Here is a 26,164-nt window from a genome sequence, read left to right as displayed (position 1 = left end):
ATGTATAGATATGACTCGTAAAGTGGAAGAAACCCACTTCATGTTTTAGAAGTTGGGGCCCTCTACCCTATAGGTATTTATTAAGGGGTCATGCTCAGTCAGGAGGCCGAAAAAAGAGTGTTCTTTGGGAATTTTTTTACCGAAAACTATAAGACCTTTTTCAAAAAATGTGTTTGTGCTTTAAAGATTGCAGTTTCTAAATTATAAGGTAATTTTTTTATTTAAAAATATTTATTAGTAAATAAATGGTGAGCGATCTCCCGGATGTCTCTTCACAAAAAGTGGTCTGCCGTGATCACTGTAACTTCGTAACGGTTCATCTGAAATTAAAAATTCAGTAAGATTTATGTAATGGAAGAACCAATCTTGTCCTTGAACGTGGGGTTTTTCGAAATATTGATTAGGAACAAAGTAGCAAACGTTTTCCTGAAAAAGTGCGATTTTCACCTAAAAAATCACTCGTTTGTGGTCAATTAAAAAAAAAGTATGGAACGAACAAAAGAATCCTTCGTTCAAGGACAAGTTTGTCTGATTTGAAATAAGGCGCAAAAGGCTTCATGTAAATAGACACAGTAGTTTTCGAGAAATATTGATCACCGTTTTGAAAAATGTAGTTTCGAGAAAAACGCGTTTAAAGTTTCAAGTCAAGCTTACACTTATATAATATGTTCATTTTTTAACGCCTGTAACTCTGTCATTTTTAATTGAATTACCATGAAACTTGCACAGAATATTCTCGAGATGTTGTACTTAAAGAAAATGCAGAAAGTGAAAAATCGATTTTTTTGAAAATTTCTGACTGAGCATGACCCCTTAAAGCGTTCAAACAGACACTTTATCTTACGACCTTAGACTACAGACATTAAAGCTCTACGACAACATTAAATCCATTTGCTATATGATTTATTATATTGCCAGTTTTGGAATTTTAGTCTAGAAATGTTTCTTTTTCTGTACTTTTTATCGGTTGATTTCTGTTTGTGAGCTTCCAAAACTTGCCAGGTCAGGACAGTCACCTTCGTAATATGATGTTCGTACAAAATTATAACGATCAAAACATTCAAACTCGTTCTCCCTACAATTCTGATTTTGGAGTCATGCTGTTATTGCAGCAAATGAGCGATACGTATAATTATACCTCACTACAAAATTTACGTATGGATTATAAATTACGTCATTCTCAAATGAACAATGTAAATTCGAACAAAGCTATAAAACTCGCTGCAAAATGGTTGTGGGCAGAAAAAAATCGTAGGAATATGTTTCCTTGAATGCTGAACGCTTTTCAATAAAACGCAAGACGAGTTTGCAAGTCTAAAACTTTTGAATGTTACTGTATATTTGCTGAAACTTTTAGGTTTCCTCAGCTCAATATTTGTATTTTATATTGAATCTTCCGTACCGAGATGAAGAAAATGTAGGAAAATGGATTCCACCTAAATGAACTTTTTTCAAGAATATCAGTCGAAACTTTAATATACCGTTAAATCTTTGGTTTCACGTAAAAATGAAAATACCATTGCAAAAATATCATTCAAATTGAGCTGCTAAACGAATGAAATTGTGTAAAAAGGAAATTGTTAATCACTTGGATTCCTACTTTTTACGAATCGTCGATAACTGACTCATTCTTAAATATATAACAAACACTTCTTAGCAAATTTATACATACGCAGATTTGCTTATTTTAGACTAATTTTTTAAAAATGTCACAAATTACTTATCATTTTTTTTGTAATTCTTCGTTCTTTCTCGCCAATGTGTGATATTTCCTGACATGGAATGGGATACCGTAGTTTTATAGAAAGAAATGAACTATTTTGTTACGTGATGCTCAACAAAATTAAATCGCATCTATCTAGGTAATCTTTTCAAGTTACATAGGCATCCAACTAATTACTAGGTTTCCACTATTTTTTCTTTTTTACTAAACACTCAACAGGGTTCAAATTCAATTCATTCTCTGTAATTGCTAAAAATAGCATTAGACGTGGAAGACTATTTAAGAATACTCCTCAGAAAATTAAATGAAAAATAACGATAAAGATTCTGAAGCTGAATAATAATGGTCAAATATAATAAATAGACTGCGAATGTTCATGTAAACTGACATTTTGTAAAGGAATTCATAAAAAACAGAGCAAGTGTATGAATTTGTTGTTTTTTTTAAGTATCTTATTGGGTTCAGAATCAAATGGGAAACTCGTTACATCTGATGAAAGTTTCATTATCTATTGTATTTAACAGGATTCTATAGGCTATAAATATATAAAATGCACAGTCTTAATAGTATTAATAATGCACATTATGTTGTAGATGAAAGTTAATCGTCTTGAACGCAAGTAAACTTGAAAACGAGGAATCAAATTTTATTTGTGACTCCATTTAATATTAAAGAAAGTCTAATATTAAAAAGGTATTCAAAGTTATTTGGAGGTGTCTTACCATTTTTTTAATGGGACTAAACGATAGGGACCCGACTGCGATACGGGACTGAATGGTTCCGCCGCGCCGTGAGTGGTGGAGCGTGCGTCGCTGGCATGCGTCCGTCGACTCGCAAGCGGCACAATGTGTTTTCATCAATATATGTATTTAGCAAGTGTCTTTTTACCAATGAAGTTATCAAGAATGTTTTTCATCTCAACGTGTTCTTCCCTTTGTCAGTTTTCCAATATTTTTATCATCGTAGCGTAATAGTGGACGCCTAGACCACTCCAACGATCTCAATAGTGTGACCTTCATGTGACCTTGATTACAAAAAATCCCAAAATGTCACAATAGCTCTAATGACGATATTTTCACAACACCAGAAACTCTGAGAGGACGTATTAGAACTGCATGTACTCTGTTCTGTTTCACGAAAGAAGATGCTTGGGAGGTAGGCCCGACTTTTCGCGGTGTTGTCGCGTCATAACACGTCTTCGGCGCTTGGGTCTCTCTCACTCTTCGCGTCTTGGCCAATGACGTTCGACCGTCGACGTGCGTCCTCGTCTACGGTCGTCTGTCTCCATCGCACGTATTACAAACTTCTCGAGAAGGAGCTACCTAAAATCACAAGTAGTGGGGACTGCGTTTGGCACGCGCCCGTCAATCATCCATTGTCTGGAAATGGCGGAGAATGTTGACGAGACGCTGAACGTTTTCACACGTCAAGAGTTAAAATACATGAATAAGAAAAAGTTTATTTCTTTTGAAAGAATGTATTGTACCCAAACATTGAGCAACATATTAAAAAGGGATTAAATTAATACGTAGGTTATTAAACGGTGCACGTGGAAATCGCAGGGTAAAGAAGGAAGTTGGTTTATCGAGCGTCTGAGCGAGAGGCTCTCGTGCCGAAGTGCCGGAGGATGGAAAGAGATACCCAGTAGCATTGAGACCGTGACAACGTCGCACGAAATACGTAGCTCGCGTTGGATCCCCGCCAGGCCACGCGCCGAGGCAGGGCGACCCTCGAGGGCTCTTCTTAAAAAAAACACACCATAGTAAGGAAACTGTAAGGACGAGCAGAGAATCGTTCGTTTATCGTCTACAAAAATTTTGTTACTTTCAGAATTTGTTAAAATAAATTTTCTGCATTAATCCTTCTGTCGTAGTTATCTCATTATTTAAATCTTACTCCCAAACATTTGTGGTCTTTTCGTTCTCAAGGTCACACGAAGGTCACACTATTTAGATAAAAAAATGCAAGGTCACTTTCAATTAACTTTGGGAATTATTAACGAAAAATTGTTTATTTCCATTATTATAATCTACAATAAAAACGATAGAAAAACGTTGTTACTATTTCTTCGTATCATCCACCGTTTGACAGTTATTTCAAACGGCAGAAATTTGTAGACATTGTATATTTCTGACTTCCATTTCAAGCAGATACTTCTATTAAATACTAGACGGTTAACTTATATAAAATGTCCTCAAAAAGCATATAGATTAGAATACCTGTATTATGAAGAGTGTATTAATTATATTATCACATTGTTCCTGCACATGTGCAGACTGGGATACTTTTAGTCGATGCATCTTGAGAACATTAATATAAGCGATATTTCAGGAGTTAGCAGTTATATGTAGTATCTATATAATATAAAAGTCCGTGATTTCAACTAATATCGAATCTGGAGAAAAAACAGTGGATTAGTCATTTGTACACATGCTATACTGTGTTCGACCGGAGCAGCATCTTTGTGGAGGGGCGTGAAATTATAGGCGGTAGAACTAGTGAATGATGGGGCGCCTTTGAATGACCGACGGATCTAATCATTGCTTACTATAGTGACGATGATCAACATGGTGAACAGTCCCGCTAAAACAAGGTCCGTCCAATTCGGCAGGTAATATTCCATTTGCGCGTCTCCGTGGCCGTCCATGGACACCGTGTGATTCCACTGATAAATGTCCCCATAGTAATTGCCCGTTTGATTCGCCATGGTGCTTACCCCCGGTCCATTGACGATGACCTCGGCTCACCAACCTCCGCATTTTCGAGCGTCGTAAAGCTTCCTGAAATATAAATTTTTCAACATGATTACCGGCCGATGCGATGCATCGAAGGAACGCGCGCGGATTCGCCTCGAGAGAAATCACTTCTGCCAATTATTTTTTTTCGTATCAATCGGGTAATACATTTTACGGTACACCGATCATGGGGCGAAATTACGGTCACAGAACTGTCAAATCACAAAGAATTACAGAGTAGAAATGTTTACATAAGACAACATTAATGGTGTGTTGGTTAAATGCTTGTAGATTAAAGTATTGAAAATTTATTTCCTTAATAAAGCTGTTCTGTGAGTATCCTTGTCGAAAATAACGATTCACACTAGCACAGATAGAAGTTGAAGAAAATTTTCATCAATTAATAATTAATACTTCCGAATAAAATTTAAAATGAATTGCAAGTTACGGTCCGTGATCATTGTAGTTAAAAAATATTTAGTTACTAACTTTATATAGAATTTTCTCTTTTCAAATGTAGTTGGAGCAGGGTTCAAAATATTCCAACAATAAAGTATGAACAATTACACAGACAAACGTAAAGTACAAAGAAAATTCTGTTAAGTACTAAATAATAAATAAACTTATTTACTTCTCTATTCATGTGTTTATATATTTTTATTTTTATATATATTTATTTATATATATATTTGATTTTTAAAGAATGTAAAAAATATCTGAAAGTATGTACACACAAATGGTTTATTCCCTGCGAATGTGAACGACCCAAAGTGTTTGTAAAATGACTCCTACGAATACATTTCATTGGAGTAATCTTAATAATTACTATTCCGATTGCAATTTTTTACTAATTGCAATTAACTGTTATTTATGATCATTTAGATCAAAATATTTTTCAACTGTAATTAGAGCACTTGACAAATTGATAAATTACAATTTTAATTGATTTTGCTCAATCTGCTACGAATGCATGGGAAACTCGATGCAATTAATATTAAACGGTTTCGTTACGAGTCACGAGGCCTGGCAATATCAATTAGATTACCATTGAATACATTAGTTTAATAAATTAAAGTTCGATAGTTTATTTTAAAGTATTATAGGTGGAGAATTTTAAATCGCTGCATTATAGTTCAGAAATAAAAACATTAGTAGTATTTTACAGAAGATGGCTAAGACTTGAGTCAATTTTACTTTTCATTCATATTAATCTATTCTTCTTCCATGATCCTTATTTTGAAATCTCCATTATTGGACATTTTTACAACGAAATTCCGCAATTCAACTGGCCATAGTAAAAATAAATTTGATTTAAAATGGGTCAACCGCAGTAGAACGTCGACAATCCGAACTAATAGGAAGATAAATCTGTTCTGACAAGCGGCTTTTCAGATAATTGGTTTAGGAAAACCACAGTTGTATATATGTCATAATACAATCTTCAAAAGTGGATATTTATTACATGAAGGTTCACATAGTAGCACTAATAAATATTTGTACGCAGGGCCGTTCCTGGCGGAGGTGCAGAAGGTGACCCCACACCAGGGCGGCCAAACTAAGGGGCGACCGCAAATCGTTTATTATATGTGTGGGATTGGAAAGGTTACGTGATTAAATTAGCAAGTGTAATTAAAATTAATATGTATATTTGATGTAACACAGTATATGTATACATATAGTTCTACGCCTCCGACTTGTGTCACGTTCGGAACCACTCTGCTGCTTACCTCGCCTCTCAACGGCGACCACCCTAACTTTTTCCTACCCTATCCGCCAGGAAAAACTAAACAAAACGTTCATTCAGTCCCATTGAGTCCCATCTCTGGGCTATGTCACTCTGCGGCGCACAGTGGTTGGAATTGAAAAATCCAGTGACATTTTGATATAACTTTTGAACCGTAGGGGATATTGATACGAGGTTTGGACTGTGTAATTTAACAATACTAAACTATTCAAAGAAAGCTATTCAATTCAATAAATAGCAGTAGAAACGATAGTTTTCCTTATTGAAATATAGTAATTACAGCTAATCATCGATAAATGTTCGAAGGCTCCTCGGCACTGAACATTAAATATTTCATAAACTAATGGCCATATGCGGCTGAACAAATATCATTGGCTTCAGAAGTCTAAGCTCTATCACTGTGCTAAACCTCATTAATAGACTGCGAATTATATACACTCATAGGGTATACGACTATGTGAAATATGATAAATGGTAACGTTAACGTCAGACCTAATACATTTGCTGTCCTATTCTTGTAACAACAATATCCTTCAAAAATAAAATAAAATACAGTCTTCACATCTGTCTTTACAAATCACTTCGAAAAAGGTTATTTTGCAGAAACTCATTAAAAAGTCAGCGTTACACCCAGGAACCTCTACTTGTCAATGCCGTAGAGCCTTCAAACACTCATCGATATCTCACTGTATTGAGAAAAGTTAGTTATTCATTGAAAAAAGTAATTATTGTTGCTAATGTACGTTGACTGGCACAGTAAAAAAGAAAAGCAGTAGTTCCTCGTCCGCTTATCAAGCATGCAAGTCGCAAGTACGTACAAATGTTTCTTTCCCTCAATCTCCGTAGTCGAAAGTTCCGCATTATTCATCCATCATCTCCGCCACGTAAGCGCAAAGCTCATATTTTTCCGCGGTATTCGTCCTTCATTCATATTCATACAACGGCGAGCTACAATTGACAGGCAACTTTTCAAGAAACATGTTAATGTTACGTGTACGTACGTGTATGTATACATTCGAAACGAATTACCGAATGCAAATTCCCCGTGTGTATATTACAGGAGGATCCAGAGGATCGCAAACAGGAGAAACGTTTAATGGGGAGACGTCAGAGGAAAATAATGCAATTCACAAAAGATAAGAGGGGATCCTCTCTCGTACATAAGTTAAACGCTATGGACAAACGGCTCTCCAGGCTAAAACTTCTGAATTGTACTGGTACAATACTTCAAGTATTGCGTCTCCTCGTGTTTTCGTTGCATCAACAGGGGGTAATCCATCAACATTATGTAGAATATGGACGACAGCCATATTGAACGTAATGTGGATTATACGGAATTTTATTGTTCGAACGAATGTAAAGTAGCTTTGCACGAGAAGTCGAGAGGTTATCTTTTTTGTAAATTCGATATATTGGTCATTGGATAATAACATCTTCAAGTTTGTGAAAATGTTGGTAAATTACCGTATTATTTGATTTAGTCATTGTGTAGTAACACATTGAGATTCATAAATAGACTGCGGAAGTTTATGCAAATTCACATACTGGAATGTTAATGTATAAAAATTAGAAGTGGATAGAACTTTAAATCCTGGAGTAACGACTTTATTACGGTAATAATAATACAGTAAATCATCGATGAGTGTTCGAAGGCTCCTCGGCACTGACAAGGAGATGTCCCCAGATGTAACGTTGACTTTTTAATGAGGTTTAACACAGCTTGGAATTCTGAAGCCAGTGATATTTGTTTCAGTCGCATGTGGCCATTAGTTTATGAAATATTTAACGTTCAGTGCCGAGGAGCCTTCGAAGACTCATCAAGATTTTACTGTAACTAAATGTTATTAAATTCTATTGAAACCTTTATGTTAATACGTTTTGCAATTTAGAAAATGGTATAAGCGTATAAACATCCGCAGTCTATTCACAATGATACCTACTGACTTGTTTTTAACACGTTTGTGGCTGAGTGGGTACTATACACTGTGACACAGCTCTGTCTAACTCAAATATCTTCATTATTTCACGTGATAGGAGATAAGATTATTTACAAAAGTTGTATGGGTACAAGAAAGATATAACTGGTGGTAATAGTTTCTTCACAGGTGGAGGGGCAGAGGAGATCTGGTGATCAGGTTTGTTTTGTTAAATGGAATGTCAAATTTGTATGGACAAATTCGATAGAATAACAAATTCCGAGTGTAAAATTACTAAGGTACGTTTATTCTAAATCACACCATTTCTGAGCGTTAGATACGGCTACTTGGGTTGTTTCATACAATTTTGTTTTCTCTCTTCGATGCAAACTACACCGCTTTATTACATTGCTTATTTTATTTGGCCCACGCATCCTCTCAAAGTTGACCAACATTTTTTAACATTCGCTTGCTGCGCTTCATCTTTAAAAAAAAAGGAACAAACTACATGAAAATAATTTTTGAATTCCCGATTTAAAAACTAGAAACTTCAGGCTACAAAATGATCGTATACAATATTTTTTATAACTATTTTTCGCGGAGATATAGTCATTTGAAAATGACCCATATTTTCGGCAAATTTTAGTGGTCCCTTAATTTTGACGCCCAGTGTATATAAATACACGATAATTACCAAGCATGACAATTATCATTTTCTAGCGCACCTCAAACATAACTTACGTTTTTGTTAATTTTCTAGCACCAAGATCAGGACGTCAGATCTGAGGTTATTTATGTATGAACAATAAACATACAAGATTCTTGACACTTCCATTTACTGCTTCTTATATGCACATTTTTGTTTAATGTCACATAGTAGCGAGATGCATTATTTTTATGCTTATATGTATATATTTAATTCACATTGATAAAACTATAAAATCAGAATCGAGTCAGTAAAGTCTTTGAGATTCGACCTTGGTATTAAATGGTTAACAATGATTTTTGCCGTACTGTAATAGCTAAAATGTACATTTTACGATAAAAAAGTTCATTTCGACAACGAAACGGTTATATAGTACTTTCTACTTAAAATATTCGTAAGTAGACTGCGGATTGGGTGTATTTATAGAGTATCCAAATGAGTGAAACAAAATAAAATATGACTTCCATATTGTTGAATGTTTTGAGCTACTACCAGTCTTTTACTTTAATTCCAATCTATAAAATCTTTCAATAGGGGAATTAAAAGTCTGAGTACTTCCTTGCTTTATTAACGTCTACAAAATAACAATTTGTTTATCGTTAAAGTGCTTATGCATTTGTAGAATCTCCTAAATTGCAAACAATATTAAAATAAAATTTTTATTAAAGTTATTACTATTTATATATTATTGTTACCGTAGTAAAAGTACTAATGCAGCATTTGAAGTTCTATCCAATGTTAATTTTTACCAATTAGTATTCAAAATTATAGATTTGCATAAACTTCTGGAGCCTACTGATAACAATAAATAAGAATTCAACTGATAATAAAGATATCATTAACACTGTGATGTGTACGTCAGACTAATCCTCTATAAATGATGTGACAAATTTTATAGGATATTTAATTATTCAATATTAAGCGATCACAATTTGTGTGAGCATTCAGCAAAATGATTGATGACAATACCTTGTTTATCATCTTGAGAAATAATTACATACTTTAACGTGGGCCACAGGTCTTAAAGTACGTTGTAATTAACTCTAGGCGCGCGTGAACCGCGTTAACCTGTATCATTATGCTGAGGTTACCCAAATAGGTGGATTACTCTGCACTAATGAAAACCAAATCCAGTTTGGATCACGATTAAGACGCTTAATAAGGAATAAGCAATTGAGCCAATAACAAATCCAAACTAGACAGTCAATATAATTTAATTTCTATCGAATATACATATCGAGTACCGATTTGTTTAACATTATTAAACTTCTACTTTGAAACTATTATATAAGCTATTTCTAAACCATGTAAAGACTGAAATTATACTTATTAATCATAATTGCACCATTTTTATTTATTGGAATATTAAAAAGTTCAGGCTTCTTATTAAAATCAAAACGACAAATGTAACTGAATACGCAAGGATGCGATTTGAATACCAGTAATTACATTATAGTTTTGGCCTTATTCCATGAAATATTGAAAGGATCAAGTTTGTTATTAAATTCAAATTGACAAATGAAATTGAATGCACGAGAAGGCAATTTGAATACCAGTAATTGCATTTTAGTTCGATACGTCTTTCATGAAAAGTTATAGGACTCGCGTAGAATACAAATGACATTCGTCGAACCTATGAAAACATATTTGGCTTCATTATTCCGAGAAATGAAATGAAATTTTTATTACGGATTTTGTTGATGTGTTTCGACTGTTAATGCAATTTACGATGTTCTTTTTCAGGGTAATATGAGTTAACGTTGATCAATTATGTAGATAAATAACGAACTGCATTTCGGCTTACGTTTAATGCCCACTTTACCTTGTTTTGATTCCAATCAATTATGCATTTATGTAGTTGCATGGGTATTTTAGTTATGCAAGTAATATCAATTTGTTTACGAGAATTCGTTTAAAAGATATAGTATTGACATTTATCGCGAATATCTTTCGGTACCTTAATTAGATTAATTAATCCGGGATAACTGTATAACGCCAATTAGATCCAGTAATTCGGTGACCTAATAGCTGGTAATTTTACTACTTACCATCATATATTACGTGCATTATTTTACGTATCCAACATATAGTAAAAATAAACTTTATAAATTTCAGTATTTCATTTATTATATAAAATGATATGAATTAAGAATATTGATCTCGGAGCTTTAATTTCGTTATCTATTAAGGGAATATAAAAGTTTTTGTGGGGTTTGCTCCAAAAGAGTATACTAATAACAATTTTAATTATAATTTATTAATAATTTCATTTATAACGTATGCATTTTTAATAGAAATTATTATTGTAATAAACAAATGTTTGGAATACTGTTATTACTGAATTTATATATAATTACATAATATTATATCAATAATATAATCAATAAATTTACAGTTTACCACAAACTGGGATAGACATAACAGCGTCTCTAAATAGATCATACATGTTTTTTATAGCGCTTGTGACATTGATTCCTTTCATTTCCAAAATGTTTTTCCAAAGCTCAATTTTAATGTTATTTTAAATAATAAAACAGGTTCGATCATGTCAATTTCTGTTCTAAACAATAATTCAATATGCTATTAACATTGTTTATTATTTTCACAAAACCGAAGCGATCACATCACCTGCACAAAATCGATCAGTACTTCTGCACTGACCCAATGTAAAAAGTAATGAACATAATCTGACTGATTAACATTAGGTGTAAACTGATTATTTATTATTAACCGTACCAAAGAGTAATCAATAAATTAAAAAGATTCAATATTTATTTCCAAAAAAAATCACACATATGCTTTTATAAAATATGCGCTATTCTTCTCCAATATTCTTCATTGCTTTTCATAAGCACAAGAGCAGAATGATTATTTAATTTATACTATATGTATAACCATTTCATAAAAAAAATAGGAAATTACTCATGGGTAGACCTAATATTATACGTAGAACATATTTTTTGTAATTAAATAAAATCAATTTAATAATTATCAATGAAAAAATTTATTATTAATAATTTCGTAGAAAAACTATGGAACAATCGTTTCTTGATAGAAATTCTTCTTGATCAAATCAGGGATTTGAGGCTTTCACGGTCCGACATCATACAGTTCTCACTGTTGAGGCTTTCGGGTGTAAGCCGTGTCCTTGTGCAATTGTTTTCCCAACGTTTCGCAAGCATTGCAGCTAGCTTCATCCGGGGGTCGAAGACACACTGATACTGGCTTGTGCCTAGTGGTGCTCCTCGAATATACTGGAGCTTGGTCATGTTCCGGTTCATTGCTTACCAATTAAAAGAGAAATTTTTGTTTTAGTTGGTCTGCTGAACAATTCCGTAAGACCATGGCTTACACCCGAAAGCCTCAACAGTGAGAACTGTCTTCTCGATCAATTTATTATAATACTACATTTTTAACGAACTTTACAGTTTAAAGATGTTCCCAAGAAAACTCCAGAATTTACATCAATCTAATTATGTAAATCAATTTATGTAAATTATTATAATACAAACCATCAGCGTGACCTCTATCTGTTGTAACACTCTATCTGTCCTCGATAGGGACAAAAATAAATGAAATAAGGGTCGAGACAAGACAGACAGTAAGAAAATGCTAGAAAGAAATAATAAAGGATGGTGAAGGAAAGAAATCAAAATGGAAAAAAGAAAGGCACACGTAATATGAAAATAAAGGAACATCAATTCAAGATACAGTTGTTCGATGAAAATAAAGAAATAGCAACTCAAAATATAGGCGGACAATAAAGAGGCAAGATGTGATTTCAGATATAGCAGAACAAACAGATAAGGTAGAACAATTGCAACAACAATACGAAAGAATAGTACACGCGAGATATAATCGAGATCAGAATCAGAATCATGATGTCAAATATTTGTAAATGATCTATGATTTTAATGTATCGTTCAACAAAAGAATGTGCCTCTGAAAGTGTTAAGAGGGGGGAGCTTTACGGGTGGTTGAGGAGTGAAGACCTCCACAGTATTTTTTCTAGAGTGTCGAAAAATATTCATGCCAAATTTAGGTACGGATGCGTTGAACGGTACAAAAGCCTTTACCTAACAAACAAACATACATACATGCATATTTTGACTTTTGTATGTTTACATACATACATACATACATACATACATACATATATGTATATACAGAGTGTAACAAAAATGTTGTCCGACCCGGAAATGGGGCACTCGGGGGGTGAATTGGAACAAGTTTTTCCTTAGCAACAATGTAATCTGAGGCTTCGTTACGGAGATATTAACGAAAAACCCCAACCAATCAGAGCGCGAGTTTACCAGCCGAGTTCCCGCGGTAACACCGCCTACCAGTCGCAGCGCGTAGCCACCGCTAGCGCGGGAACTCGGCTGGCAAACTCGCGCTCTGATTGGTCGCGGTTTTTCGTTAATATCTCGGTAACGAAGCCTCAGATTACATTGTTGTTAAGGAAAAACTTGTTCCAATTCATCCCCCGAGTGCCCCATTTCCGGGTCGGACAACATTTTTGTTACACCCTGTATAGATAATTAATGTTTGCAGTTACCGTTTCTAGTTAATATTGTAAAAAGTGTAATCCCTTTCTAAGACACGATCTAAATTCGTCGGTTCTCCATTCAGGGAAGTTGCATTTGGACGATATTCTAAGACAAATTGATACACAAAGAAAACTGACGATCGTAGTCGAATCGTTTTTAAAAGCTACCCCGTTACCAAAACCCTGAGAAACCTAGCGACGAATCGAATCGAATGAAATGCTTCGAATAAATTCCATATCGATAACATTCGTTAAAAGCAATGCAAAATCACTGTATCAGATATCTTTACAAAACAAACGCCTTTAAGTCACCTAACTGAATCAATTAATGATTCGTAAGATCGAAAGGCATAAAAAATAAACGACTTCAATAGATACTTTTTATTAAGAACAACGGGTTAATCGTAAATCCAACGTTAAATGAAAATTCCGTTGAACCAAAATAGAAATTAACAGTTTAAGGCGCGCTGCTACGAGAACAGCCGTGGAAGTATTGACATAAATCATCAAAATGGGACGTGCCGATGGTACTTACAGGGGAACGTGAAGATTTTCCCAAGAAGTTTTCGGATCTCGAGTACAACTATAAATTTGCGAGAATAATCGCGCGAATACCTCTGCTCGTCGAAGCAAGACTGTTTTCGTGTTGCTACCATTCCGTGAATACCATGCAAGCCACCGGAACTAAATGGATTACTCGACCGAATGGAGCACAGCAGTTGATCGTATTCGGCAATTAGAATTACCCAGGACGGAGTAAAATGCTGGAAAAGTGTATATAAATTCGATTACAATGACGCTTTACGCGAGACTTATTTTTTCTTCGGTTTAAAAGATTTCGTGAAACCGACCTTGATAATAGAATCCATAGGCGACGTCGAATACGTGCGATAAATGTAAAAAGTACAATATGTTAGTGGAAAATATTCATATATGTATGTAAAAAGCACTTTGGATCCTCTTAATATGTTGTTACACTTTTTGTAACAGCTCTTTCCAATACATAATACGAAATGTGTTTCTATAAAAACCCCAAGATTAGCTTTGCTTAGTTTTTTTAATGTAATTAATTTGTGTATGATACTGGTATAATAATATTTTTATACCTCGGTACTTCCACTTCGTTAGATGTTTAATTTACATTATTTAAAATGGTAATTCAAATTTCCAGTACTTGATATTTCAATGATTTCCAATAATACAAAATGTGTTTCCATAAACAGCCATTATCAACTTTACTTGTAATTAATTCTGTAGGTGATTAATTTTATATGATATTATTATAATATTATTTCTGTAACTCGCTATTTTCATTTCGTAAGGAGTTTACTTACATTATTTTAAACTAAAATTCATATTTGAATTATTTGACATTTCAATCAATGACGCTTTCTAATAGTACAAAATATATTTCTATAAAAATGCTAATATCAGCTTTACTCGTAACTAAGTCTGTATATAATTAATTCTATGTAATATTATTATAATAATAATTTTGCAATTTGCTATTTTAATTTTCATTTCGTTAGAAATTTAGTTTACAATACTTTAAATTGTAATTCATATTTCAATTACTCCTAAAGAAAACAAATTTACTTGTGCTATTACAATTAACGACAAATTGAATTTCATCTGACAATTAATCTCATTGCCACATTCATTAAAGAGACAGGTAAAGAATGAAGATAGTAATTCTTTAATTTTGATCAGCATGTTTCATTGATAAATATTGGGCAAACTATTCCCTCTAAGATAATCGACATCCTGTATACAATAATTTCAAATTTTTCCTCCTATATTGCTTAAAATTTTCAACATTTCATTTTCACGCATATACATAAAATACAAAATACTTAATAAAATCATAATAATTTTCGTGACACAATTTCATTCACAATAACTGGACTATAGACATTTATTTAAATTTCCATTTTAATAGGTTATCTTATAAAAACCCAGCAACAAATACATGTTGCGTTAGTCCGTTTTAGAGATCCATTAAGTTAATGATAATATGAAAATTTTATTAACATTGGTCATATCCTTTTATCTCGTAAGGTTTTATATACCGGCATATTTTATAAATGCATGAGATTCCTAATCTACTAATAACTCGCAACACGTATAGATATTCTATTGCATATGTATGATTTTGATGTCTTTAGAAATGAGGTATAAGAATTCTCTAATTCTAAATTATCAAAAAATTTGAGAAAATTACGAACTTATTATTGAATAGAAACATGTACCTTTTCTAGTAAAAGTTATTCTATATTACAATACTACCTATTCCATGTAATGAAACAGTAGATTCATCTTCTACTTTCGATTTTCTATTTCGCGAAATATAATTCCTTCGAACTTTATTCGAGATTTATTTAGAACAATAAAGTCTATATGATACTGCACTGCGTGTCATTGATAATTCACACGCAAAGTATCTTCTGATGTTAAACGATAATGCAGTCGCCGTAATGCATTGTTTTTTATGGCATGGAGTTGTTAGCACAACCTGAAATACTTGTACATACATATAATATACAATCGTTAATTTACGAAATACTCGGTTGTATTAGATTTCAAGCGGTTATTGTTTAAAACAATGAATATTTATAATATATTGTACATGTAATGCATTGTATTCAATGGCCTATAATATACTGTGTTTAAAAAAAGTATTGACTGTCAGATGATGCCATAAAAATTATTAGTATTTTATAATAGACAATTCTGTTTGATAGGAGTTAATAGTAAACCATAATAATTAGTGAACAAAAATTAAATCGATTATACGTATAAAGTAGTATAATTTAATCTTGGAAAATACTTTTCAGTATAATATCACATTTAAAAAAAGGATATTTTTCACTCTGGTGTGACGGTCCATTAGGAACAGGAACAAAAAAGATAAATGGTATTTACGTCTTTCTGCTGTTTGAACTGACGACGTACCTTCGATTGTTTTAGTTCGAAAATAAATTGCATAAGTTTACCGGAACGACTCTTCCTAACATTTTTCTACTGGAATTATGATTTCCCGTTTTTTGTCAAAAATTCGTCTGCTGTATGTACATACATATACATACATGAATACGTATACTGTGTCCCTTATCAATATTAAACAGTACCATAATGGAAAAATAGTTAAAAAAATTTAATGAATTATCGTATTCCAAGGTGCTCGTGGTATTAACCTTCTTCTTATTTTCTGTTGTTAATGTTGTAATATGAAATAACTATAATCAAATTATCAACACACAAACCTCAATAATGTAGTATATACATGTTGCTACATAAATGAATAGTACAACAATGAATTAAGTATATACATACTTGTTTTAATTTTGCTTAGTGCTATGTGTAATCATGAGATTAAATTTCATTGAGGACTAGGGATTGTTTCATTTCAAAATCAGTGATTCATTTCGTTAAAAAAATCTATGTATTTATAAAAGTTTCTAATATAGCCTGTCAGGAATTGATTAAATACATAAATTCATAACTACTATCTTTGCTCAACATAATTATACTGGGTAATAAAAAAGGGTTTCAGATTTTAAAGTTTATACTACTTATTGAAAGGAATAAAAAATATCTAATCAAGATGAGTCCTAAAGTCAATCCCTTGGGTTTAAAATTAACTCTAATATTAACCAACGTTCTATATCGGACGTTTCTTCGCAACATATTGAATGTAAACAGAAAAATTTATTTAGAAGTAAGTACATTAATTCGTGGTTGTATGACAACAGGCAATACGAGTTCTGCATTGAAATGGAAGCAGGACACGTGGAACATCTATAACAAATGCGAAGACAAAATGCTGTATTCTTCGTTGAAGGGATTGATTCTAAGACCTAAGTCGACTAGATACTTTTTACTACTCTCGATGAGTAGGTACTATGAGCCTATAAAATCTTCACCCATTTTTTAACACTAGAACTACCAGCGTTGTAATATATGTATAATACACTATACCTTAGTATAGTGTAATATAAAGTACATAGACAATTAAAAGTTAACATAAATGCCGATAGAAATGTCTCTAGGATTTCAGTAATTGTAAAATGAAAAATATGAAATCCGTCATTTTGACGGCTTGGGTATTTCTAGTGTCAATCATCCTGTAAAGTATTCTAACACATACAGTCATGTTTCGATGCTATAATATCACACTTCTGTTTTATTTGCTCCAATCCCTAACTGTGTTGTCTATTTAAACGAAAAATGTTAATAAGCGTATAGTATGTTTTTTAAATGCACTGAAATTAACGATGCTAGAAATTCTAATGCCTCAATTTAATATTTTCGTTTACGACATACAACATTCTTAATTCAATTCCTTCACAAATTTTCATTATCATTTTATTGGAACCGAAATAATTATACGGCGAATATTTATGCAAATCTCTAATTTCATAGTTCATATTATGAAAACAAGCTTCAGGAGAAAGTGATCTCATCCATTAAAAAATAAATTATATTTTAGGGTAAACGAAAATTTTATATATATTCTTGGTAAAGTTTTCATTATACTGTACTTTGCATTTATGCATACGCGATGCATAAAATCCGCAGTCTTGCAATAATTTATGTTGTTTTATCGTTTACATCGCGTTAAGGCGTGTAATATCATCGTATAATATCCATGAAATAAATGCAGAGGAAATTCTGTCCTGCTAAGATAGGATTCTAAGCCTGCCGGTCATAAATTTCTGCATGTAATAAAGCTAGAAACATCTGCACAGAGTAAATTTGTGGTGTACCTGGAAACTAACTTGGAATCATATTCATTGTAATTCTAGTGTACCAACAAAAAAAAGAAATAAAATAATTCGCATTTTTCTTTTAATGAACTTTTTACTCTTTACTAACGTAATTGTTACTTGCATTCAAAAAACATCATCGATATTACATGATACAGTTTTATTTAACTCCAGCACTATTTTATCTGTCACGTTAATAAAAATAATCGTCGTGTGATGTATTTAACAAGCAATCGTGCTGGATAAAGAGCTTTCTACATATTGTCCCTTGTTCAGATGTACAGATACAACATTGCGTTAAGGTAAATACAGTCGATTTGCAATGTAAAATCGGAATTGAAATTCGAGAGTGCAATTTAACCGCTGAAAGGAATAAAACGGTGCTTTAAATAAAAGATTGTGTAATTTTCTGTTAACGAAAAAGGAATAAAAAATCTAATCGAAATTAATTGCAATAAAAACTACTGTACCATTAGTACCATTATAGGTAACAAAGTTTTCATATGTAAAAGAGAGAGACCGTGGCGTACTGATAATTTTTATGACGTAAAACAGGTAATATGAAAAATTACTTTTCAATTTCAGAATTAGAAATCGATGCATACTTATCATGGTTGTCATCTGTTAACTAATAAGAACACGAATTCGAATGTGTACAATACATTACATAACTACAATAGTATCAGGAGGTGGATATGTGCAAAGATCGAACAAAAGCAAGATAAGATTGTTAAAATTGAAAATGGTTTGCGACCATACAAATAGGGTTCTTCATGCACTGAAACGCAGCAATAAAAAAAAACAGGTTTTTAACACTGAACAAGTTCCGAAAACTTCGAAATGATTGAAACACGATTGAAACTAATTAACAAAGACAAAACATTAAAACTAATTTTTATTAAAACAATTTTGTTTTCCATATTCTTAAAAAAATAAGGATATTATAATGTTGCTAGGAAACACTGCCTATTGAAATTTGAAATATAATTTTAATATTCTCGAGTACATTAATATTACTCGTATGTCGTTGTTGATGTATTAGAACACCCAATAGAGAAAATAAAATTTCGTCTAAATTTTATTTCAATATAAACTTTATTCTGCTGTCTAGATAAAAATTAAATTCTCTTTCTGCACTATTTGTTTTGATGGAACACGATTCGATTTTGCCCTTTTAAAAATCATCACTTAATTTTTATACTAGGTGAACATATTCCTATTTGTTTTTCTAGGAAATGGTTCTCAATTAAAAAGAAAAATTCTTAATTGCTTTATTGTGTTAGTTTTACTGATTTCTATGGACAAACTTCCATTTTTTCATATGCAGAGTATCGTTTTTACACGTCTTTTTACACGAATTTTGCAATGTATATACCGTGTAAACGTAGAATTAAGTGTATTGGTACAAAAACTGTGAATTTGCATATCCACGATCTTGTAAAAATGTATTATGCTATTAGAATGTATCGAATAGATCTATTGTCTAAAAATTCTCACTTCGTTGTGTACTATGCCCTATCTGGCACAACAGCTGGTACTAATGAACATCATAAAAAATGTAAATGTTGGAACTGCCTATAGGGATAGTTAGGAATAACTTCGAAATGGACCCATTGTTCTGTTTTCTAAAGGTTCTTCGGGGTCAGAAATCTAGTACGCATAATACGTGAGTGTGTATTTCTTATGTAGAAAAGTCCCGTGCAATCTTTTAGTCAGATAACGAAACAATATTAATAAACAAATGTTATGCAGTCGTAATAATTAGAAAACAGTACTACAAAGTCAATATAAGGTGGCACAATAAGTAATCCACTATTGTTCTTTAATTATGAGACGATATATTTTGAACTAAATCTTTCTTTCCAACTGTCAACTAAATGCAAAAATTGACGAAACATGTTGTAAAATCGTCCTAATATAAAGTAAACAGTATAGATCTTTGACTGTTACAAAAACTTAGTAGGTACCAATTTTACCTAATGCACATTTAGTATATGTTTGCAACAAAATATTTGCAAATGAAGTTTACTTCAAAATATTGTCATCCAGAGTGGAGCGTTATTTGTGGTACAATCAACGAGGGGGTGATTCTTCATTACTTTCCACTTATTTTTTCATGATGAATCACCCCCTCGTCGATTGTATCACCGATATCGAACCGACCCTATATGAGCAACATTTTTTACATGAACATGTTGACCATCGCACGGAATTCGTAAGATTCATATTGCTAAAACTTGATTATCAATCAATTATATTACAATTGTATGATGTCTTTTTTTTAAATTGCGGATAATGTTTTAATTCTGTTAATTAAAACATTATCAACGCTGTTTGCTAGAACAGTGGCACAACTAAGAAAATGAAAGATTTCTGGAAATCGGTTTGAAACTTTTCGTTATAGAAAATTGTAAATTACTGAATCATTCAGCAATGAAAAGAAGTCCATTTACAATTTAGCTAATAGTCTTTGATTTTCGAGGATCTTTAATAAAATATTGTTTATACCTATTGCTTGCTATTAAAGAACTGGTTAAAAGAGCCTTACTTGAATTGTGTCATTGTTCTTTTCAACCATTATAATTTTATTTTATAATTTTTTGACGTTCTTTCATGGAAAAATAGTTTACTTTTACAGTTCATTTTTACAGATGTCTCAACATTAATGATTTCTGAGACGTGCCAATCTTCAGATACGCGTGGTTTTTAAAGCAAAATTGAAAATGGCGCTTGTATACACTATTCGTGCAGTCTCCATCCTTTATTAAGAAATTATAATCGACAGAAGTGTTTTTGTCGATTAGAAATTAATTCCCAAAAATGGGATATTTTTTCTAACACATCAAGGTCGTCTAACCCATCTGAACAGATTCTCTTACAACCCCTCTTATAACCCTCGAAGCTTCCGGTGAATCCGTTATCAATCCGTTTGGCTCTTTCTGAACTCGTCGCCGTGGAGTGGGGAGATCTTAGATAATTATAAAATCCTCGAAAGTACAAGACGGGAATACTGTTTTGTGTCATTATGTAACCAGAGCGTAGCGCAGAATGCAGGCAAGCAGACTTGTATGCACACCGTATACATATTTATGTTGTATACGTGTACGTGCCCGGTGAATATTGTACACGAAACACGCCATGCTCAACAGAATTTAGCGAGTGGGTACGTTTAAAATGAAAACGCTTTCTTCGACGGTACTTAATTTCCCGCGACCACATTACGGAGCAATTTTCGACGAAGAAACGAAATATCTTTTGCAACTGGAAACTCCGGAAGCGATTAACCCCTTCCAAATAATTCATCGCGGAAACAGAAACCGTGTCTTTTGTTTTGTTAGAATTAGCCTGGCTGTAAAATTGTCGCGGCAGAACGTGTTCGTGTTTCATGGATATACTCTTGTTGTTGCAATTACGTATAGCGACGGGTTGAGAATCACAATAGTGTAAGTAGAAATTCTGAATATTTGAGTTAATACTATTTTCAAAATCTTGAAGCCAGCATCCGTTTACCCTCATAGTTAATTAATATACGACTTCATTCGTTACTGAAAAATGACAGTACTTTTCTTTGTCTCTAAACAAGTAGAACTAACCGTTTAGAATCACAGTAGTGTAAGTCCACCTTATGTATGTATAAATTTATATTTTTTTATGTAATTTATACTCTTTTTTCTATTGTTTGTTGATTGTATGAAAAAAATAAATAGTTCTGCTGTGATGGTACGTAAAATTTGAAATATTAATGCTGTTTTCTAATTTTTTTATCAATTCAATTCCAACGAATATGACAACAATATACATTGGTGGAGAAGAAATTAATAAAAAAGCTTCAGTACTTAAAAATATCATTATACACTTCATTTATACACTTTCAGTGTATGTCAAAGTCACGCTGATTTAAAAAGCAAATCAGACTTTCGCTTCGATCCTTCATAAAACTATAATAGAGGCTAACAAAAACAATTAAAGAAACGGCAGAAATTTCATTAAAACAAAATTTGTATGTCTTTCTTTTGGATGGCCAGTATCACAGGCAAGTTCGTAGAGTTCCCGAGGATCGCATATTCATCAAACAAGAATATATGCATCTTGAACGTTATCATTTGGACGGAAGCCAGCTCCATTTTTGTTATTCCGTTTAAACCACCTGCATTTCTATCAAAACTATCGTCCGTACGTAAATAACGATTATCGTGGTGTATACGAGAATCGATTCGAAACAGGGTAGGGGGACCTTGTAAAAGGCGGTGAAAAATGCGAAGAATGCAATCGTCGAGTACAACCATGAAATATTCAAACCCAAAGATTTATGCGCGCGATTTTCGACTACGAACGGGAAATTATGATTACGCCCGCGTCGCGGGTTTGTCCAGCGAAAAGAAAACAAAAATAATATTCACGATGGCCTTGAACCAGTTTCGTAATTTTCGGAGTTCCTGGATCGATCGATCAGACAGTGATAGAGGTATGTTCGACTGGAAGGCGGGTAGATTCCCGGTCAGTCGTAAATAATCGCTGGTCTGACACAATGCCGGCGAAATGGTTTATGGTATATAAAACACGACTCGCAAAACTGCAGTGGATGAACGTTCGCCGTAAGACGAACGGGCCTGCGAAATTATCAGCGATCTCTGAAATGTTAAGGAGAAAGACTGGGAAAAAAGTTCGTATTCGAGAAATTACTGAATTATTGGTGTGCTTCACGGAACTTATGAATTTAGAGATGTGTGCTTTTTGTCGAGATGAATGGTGATCCCAAATTATTATTATTACTGATTTAATAACATTCTAGCGCACCTGATCATGATTAGAATTACAAGAGTCCTAAATATAAAAAAATTTTGCCTTTAAAAATTCGGACATCGTGGAAATTGGCTCGTTATAAGGAAAAATGGCATAATAAGAAATTGGAAAATAAGAATTCAATGTTTATTGGAAAATACAATGTCCAAGTATTGGGAAAATAAGAAAATAGCATTGACCAGCATAAGTACAGGGTGTCCTCAAAATCATGGTAAAATCGGTTAACTGGTGATTCTACAAGGAAAAATTAGTCGAAATAAAAGAATAACATTTTTTCATTTCAAGTTTCGTATTTGAAATAATCGAATTTAAAAATCTGCTAGATACGTGTGTAATTGAATAGGATCTGGCTACAGCGTTTGTTCATTGCATTCTGTTTCTACTTACTACCATGACAAATACAGTTGTTTCAAATTAGTTTTCAAATTCGATTTTCTTGAAAACAAAACGTCAAACGAAACAAATTTATTTCTTATCTTCGGCTTAGTTTTTTTGTAGAATTACAACTCGGCCGGTTGTACCATTGTTTTTTTCGGCTCTACTCACAATTATAATTTCTCACAAGGGAACATACTGAAGTAGCATCATCGTTTCTTATACAACTTCGTTAGGAAGTAATTCTCAGAAAAATATTGACACATACTTTTTTTGGCCGCCATTGCTCATGTTCTATTCAAGTAAAATACATATATTTGGTCAAATATCTTGGAAACTACATATTAGAGGTCGAAAAACGGTTTAAATGCTAATATCGCGTGTTTTTTGATAAGGACTACAGCTATCTATTCGTTTAAATAATACATTAAAGAACAGCGTTTTTTAGATTAAAGATCCATTCTCTTGTATGTATATTTATATGTGGAAACTATATACATAAATACAAAACACGGATAAATTGGAATTTCGATTTCTGTGTTAATTACTACAAAAGTTATTATAGGTTTATATGTGAAGTTTTCTCGTTTTTTGTGCAGGATAACGATCAATACAAGAGATGTAATACTTCTCTGAGTTACTACTTTTGAACAAAAAAACCTGAATTTCAAAATCTAGTTTAATACTATTGCACCCTCAAATCTCAAATTAGTTTGTAGTTATAGAATCAAGAATTATTAGTCTTACTGTGTGATCATAATAATATAAATTATTTCAATTATGAAACGTATGTATACAATAATTCATTGCTTATATGTAATTAAATGAGATTATGTATTATATTAAAAATATGTTCCTAATTGGACATTGTATGAAAGTAATATACGGAGATTGGATAATAATTATAAATATTGTCCAAGTAGCATAGACTCATTTTATTAGGAATAGATACTGAATTTGTCAAACAATAGTGAATTACTCGCACAGTTCAAATTTTCAAATTCCCGGGAAATAATGCTGGATTGATTCACGTGGAACACCCTCTATATACCTTGGGGTGGTTGCATGAATCAATAACCTTTGTTATACAAACGAGGAATGCTCAAAGTCGAATTAAATTGTAAGTCGATTTCCTGTAGAATTGCAGCTGCTCCTTTATATTTGGAGTGCCTATTTAATTCCATGAATATTTTGTTAAGTTGGAGGCTGAACGTCGAAACTGTGTAGTATACTTACTGCTAAAGAATTTTCAATTAGGATTCTTTTTATAATTTTTGATTTTATATATGATTTCGGTCAATTTTAAATTTAGCATGTTCACTTAAATGGTTAAAAAAAGGATATACCTTATTAATTGCAATAATCTACTCGTGTCAGATTATCGCTAATAACCAATTCATCTCGTTGATTCGATTGTCGATGTTGTTTGATTTCGAGTTATCTTCGAGAAAATTAAAAGCCTATGTCGCTTCAGTGATGTTTGTCCTCGGTCTTCAATGTTCGCCTTGATTTTGGAAGAAGAAAAGGGTTGAAAGATGTTGTCTTAGGCCTACTGTCCACTAAGGCGTTTCGTCATAGACGCTTCATAGACATTTGACGCTTGCAGGACGCTTCCATGTAGCGACCAATGTAAAACAATGGACGTGTATCCACATACGCTTCAGCGTCGCGTTTTCATCGCTGCATGCGTTCGGCATGAAGGGAAATTTAGGGGCATTTAGGAGAAAAACAAAAGAATTCGTGCCGAATAGTTTGTAATTCTCTACAGTTTTATGCCAGTTTGAATGAAAAAGGATTCGCTCTAGGAATGTTCCCTTGTAAGACGAAAATCAAAAATCAAGAAATTGTGTTCGATGATGAAACTGCTGATTTGCACAATGTGAAAGTGTCCCACATTTTGATTAACACCCTGTATATAAATTAACATTTAATATTTCCATATGAATAAGAATATTTTCCATATGAATTTAAATAAATACGAAATACGTATTGTTTAATCTTCTTTTTAATTATAAAAGTTTTTCTTGGCCGTGATAATGACGACTTTCAAATCGTTTGCTAAAATAAACACTTAAAGAAAATTCTCGATTCGGTCTGTCTCTACATAAATTCCGATAACGTTGGTTTTCTTCTAATCACTGGAAAGTCGACCATGTGTTCTGTTTAATATTCAGGTATCGATGTTGCATAAGTAAAAAGTCAGCATAATCGCGGAGAACGAAATATTCGTTTCTTCCATAAAGCTTTCGCGGCAATATTAGTTCCTACGATAAAAATCTGTTGGATATGATCCAGCAGCAGTTGTTTCCCTGTTGCAAGACCATATATTACAGCCGCCGTGCCAGGCTACTTACACTACCTTTCAAAAGTTTAGAATTCTTTGAATGCATAGAAAACTTTCGATATTCACAATGAAAAAAAGAAAAAGGACAAAGTATCCTTGACATTAACTTTATTCTTGGACAAAAATTTTATTCGTGTAATCCTTCCTGTGAAATGATGAATACTGTCTTATGATTTTTTCTGCTTGAATTTTTAATATTATTATTCATTAACTAGATACAGCACTTTAAAGTTTCCAACTGTATGAAACGTACGAAATGTCTATTTCTAGCAAGTATACAAAGTTTACGATGAATGAATGGCCAAGAACGCATGGAAGTTTCTTTATTGTCTCGGATTGTTTCATAACGTGGAAACACTGAAACTTTTATAGACTGTATATTATAAGCACAACTTTGGAGAACCTACGTGATAAGATCCAAAAGTTTCCGATTTGAACCTGATCTGCTAGAGGAAAATAAAAAAATTGATTAATACTAGAACTGCCAGTCGTGAATGTATGAT

The 26,164-nt window shown here is 32.8% G+C and overlaps 1 protein-coding gene across 1 annotated transcript in view; it reads right to left on the bottom strand.

The window, feature by feature from the left end:
• The window catches only part of LOC107187090 (tyramine receptor 1-like), a 32,158-nt gene extending 27,728 nt beyond the window's left edge, over positions 1-4,430 (bottom strand). Inside the window, exon 1 of the mRNA XM_015575094.1 lies at positions 4,272-4,430. Coding sequence (XP_015430580.1) covers positions 4,272-4,430 — 159 coding nt within the window. The remainder of the gene's footprint in view (positions 1-4,271) is intronic.
• Between the last annotated feature and the right edge of the window lie 21,734 nt (positions 4,431-26,164).

Source organism: Dufourea novaeangliae, unplaced genomic scaffold (genome assembly GCF_001272555.1).
Source record: "Dufourea novaeangliae isolate 0120121106 unplaced genomic scaffold, ASM127255v1 scaffold105, whole genome shotgun sequence".
NCBI lineage: Eukaryota > Metazoa > Arthropoda > Insecta > Hymenoptera > Halictidae > Dufourea > Dufourea novaeangliae.
Note: the sequence above shows the minus strand (reverse complement) of the source record. Positions and strands in the feature narration are given on the sequence as shown.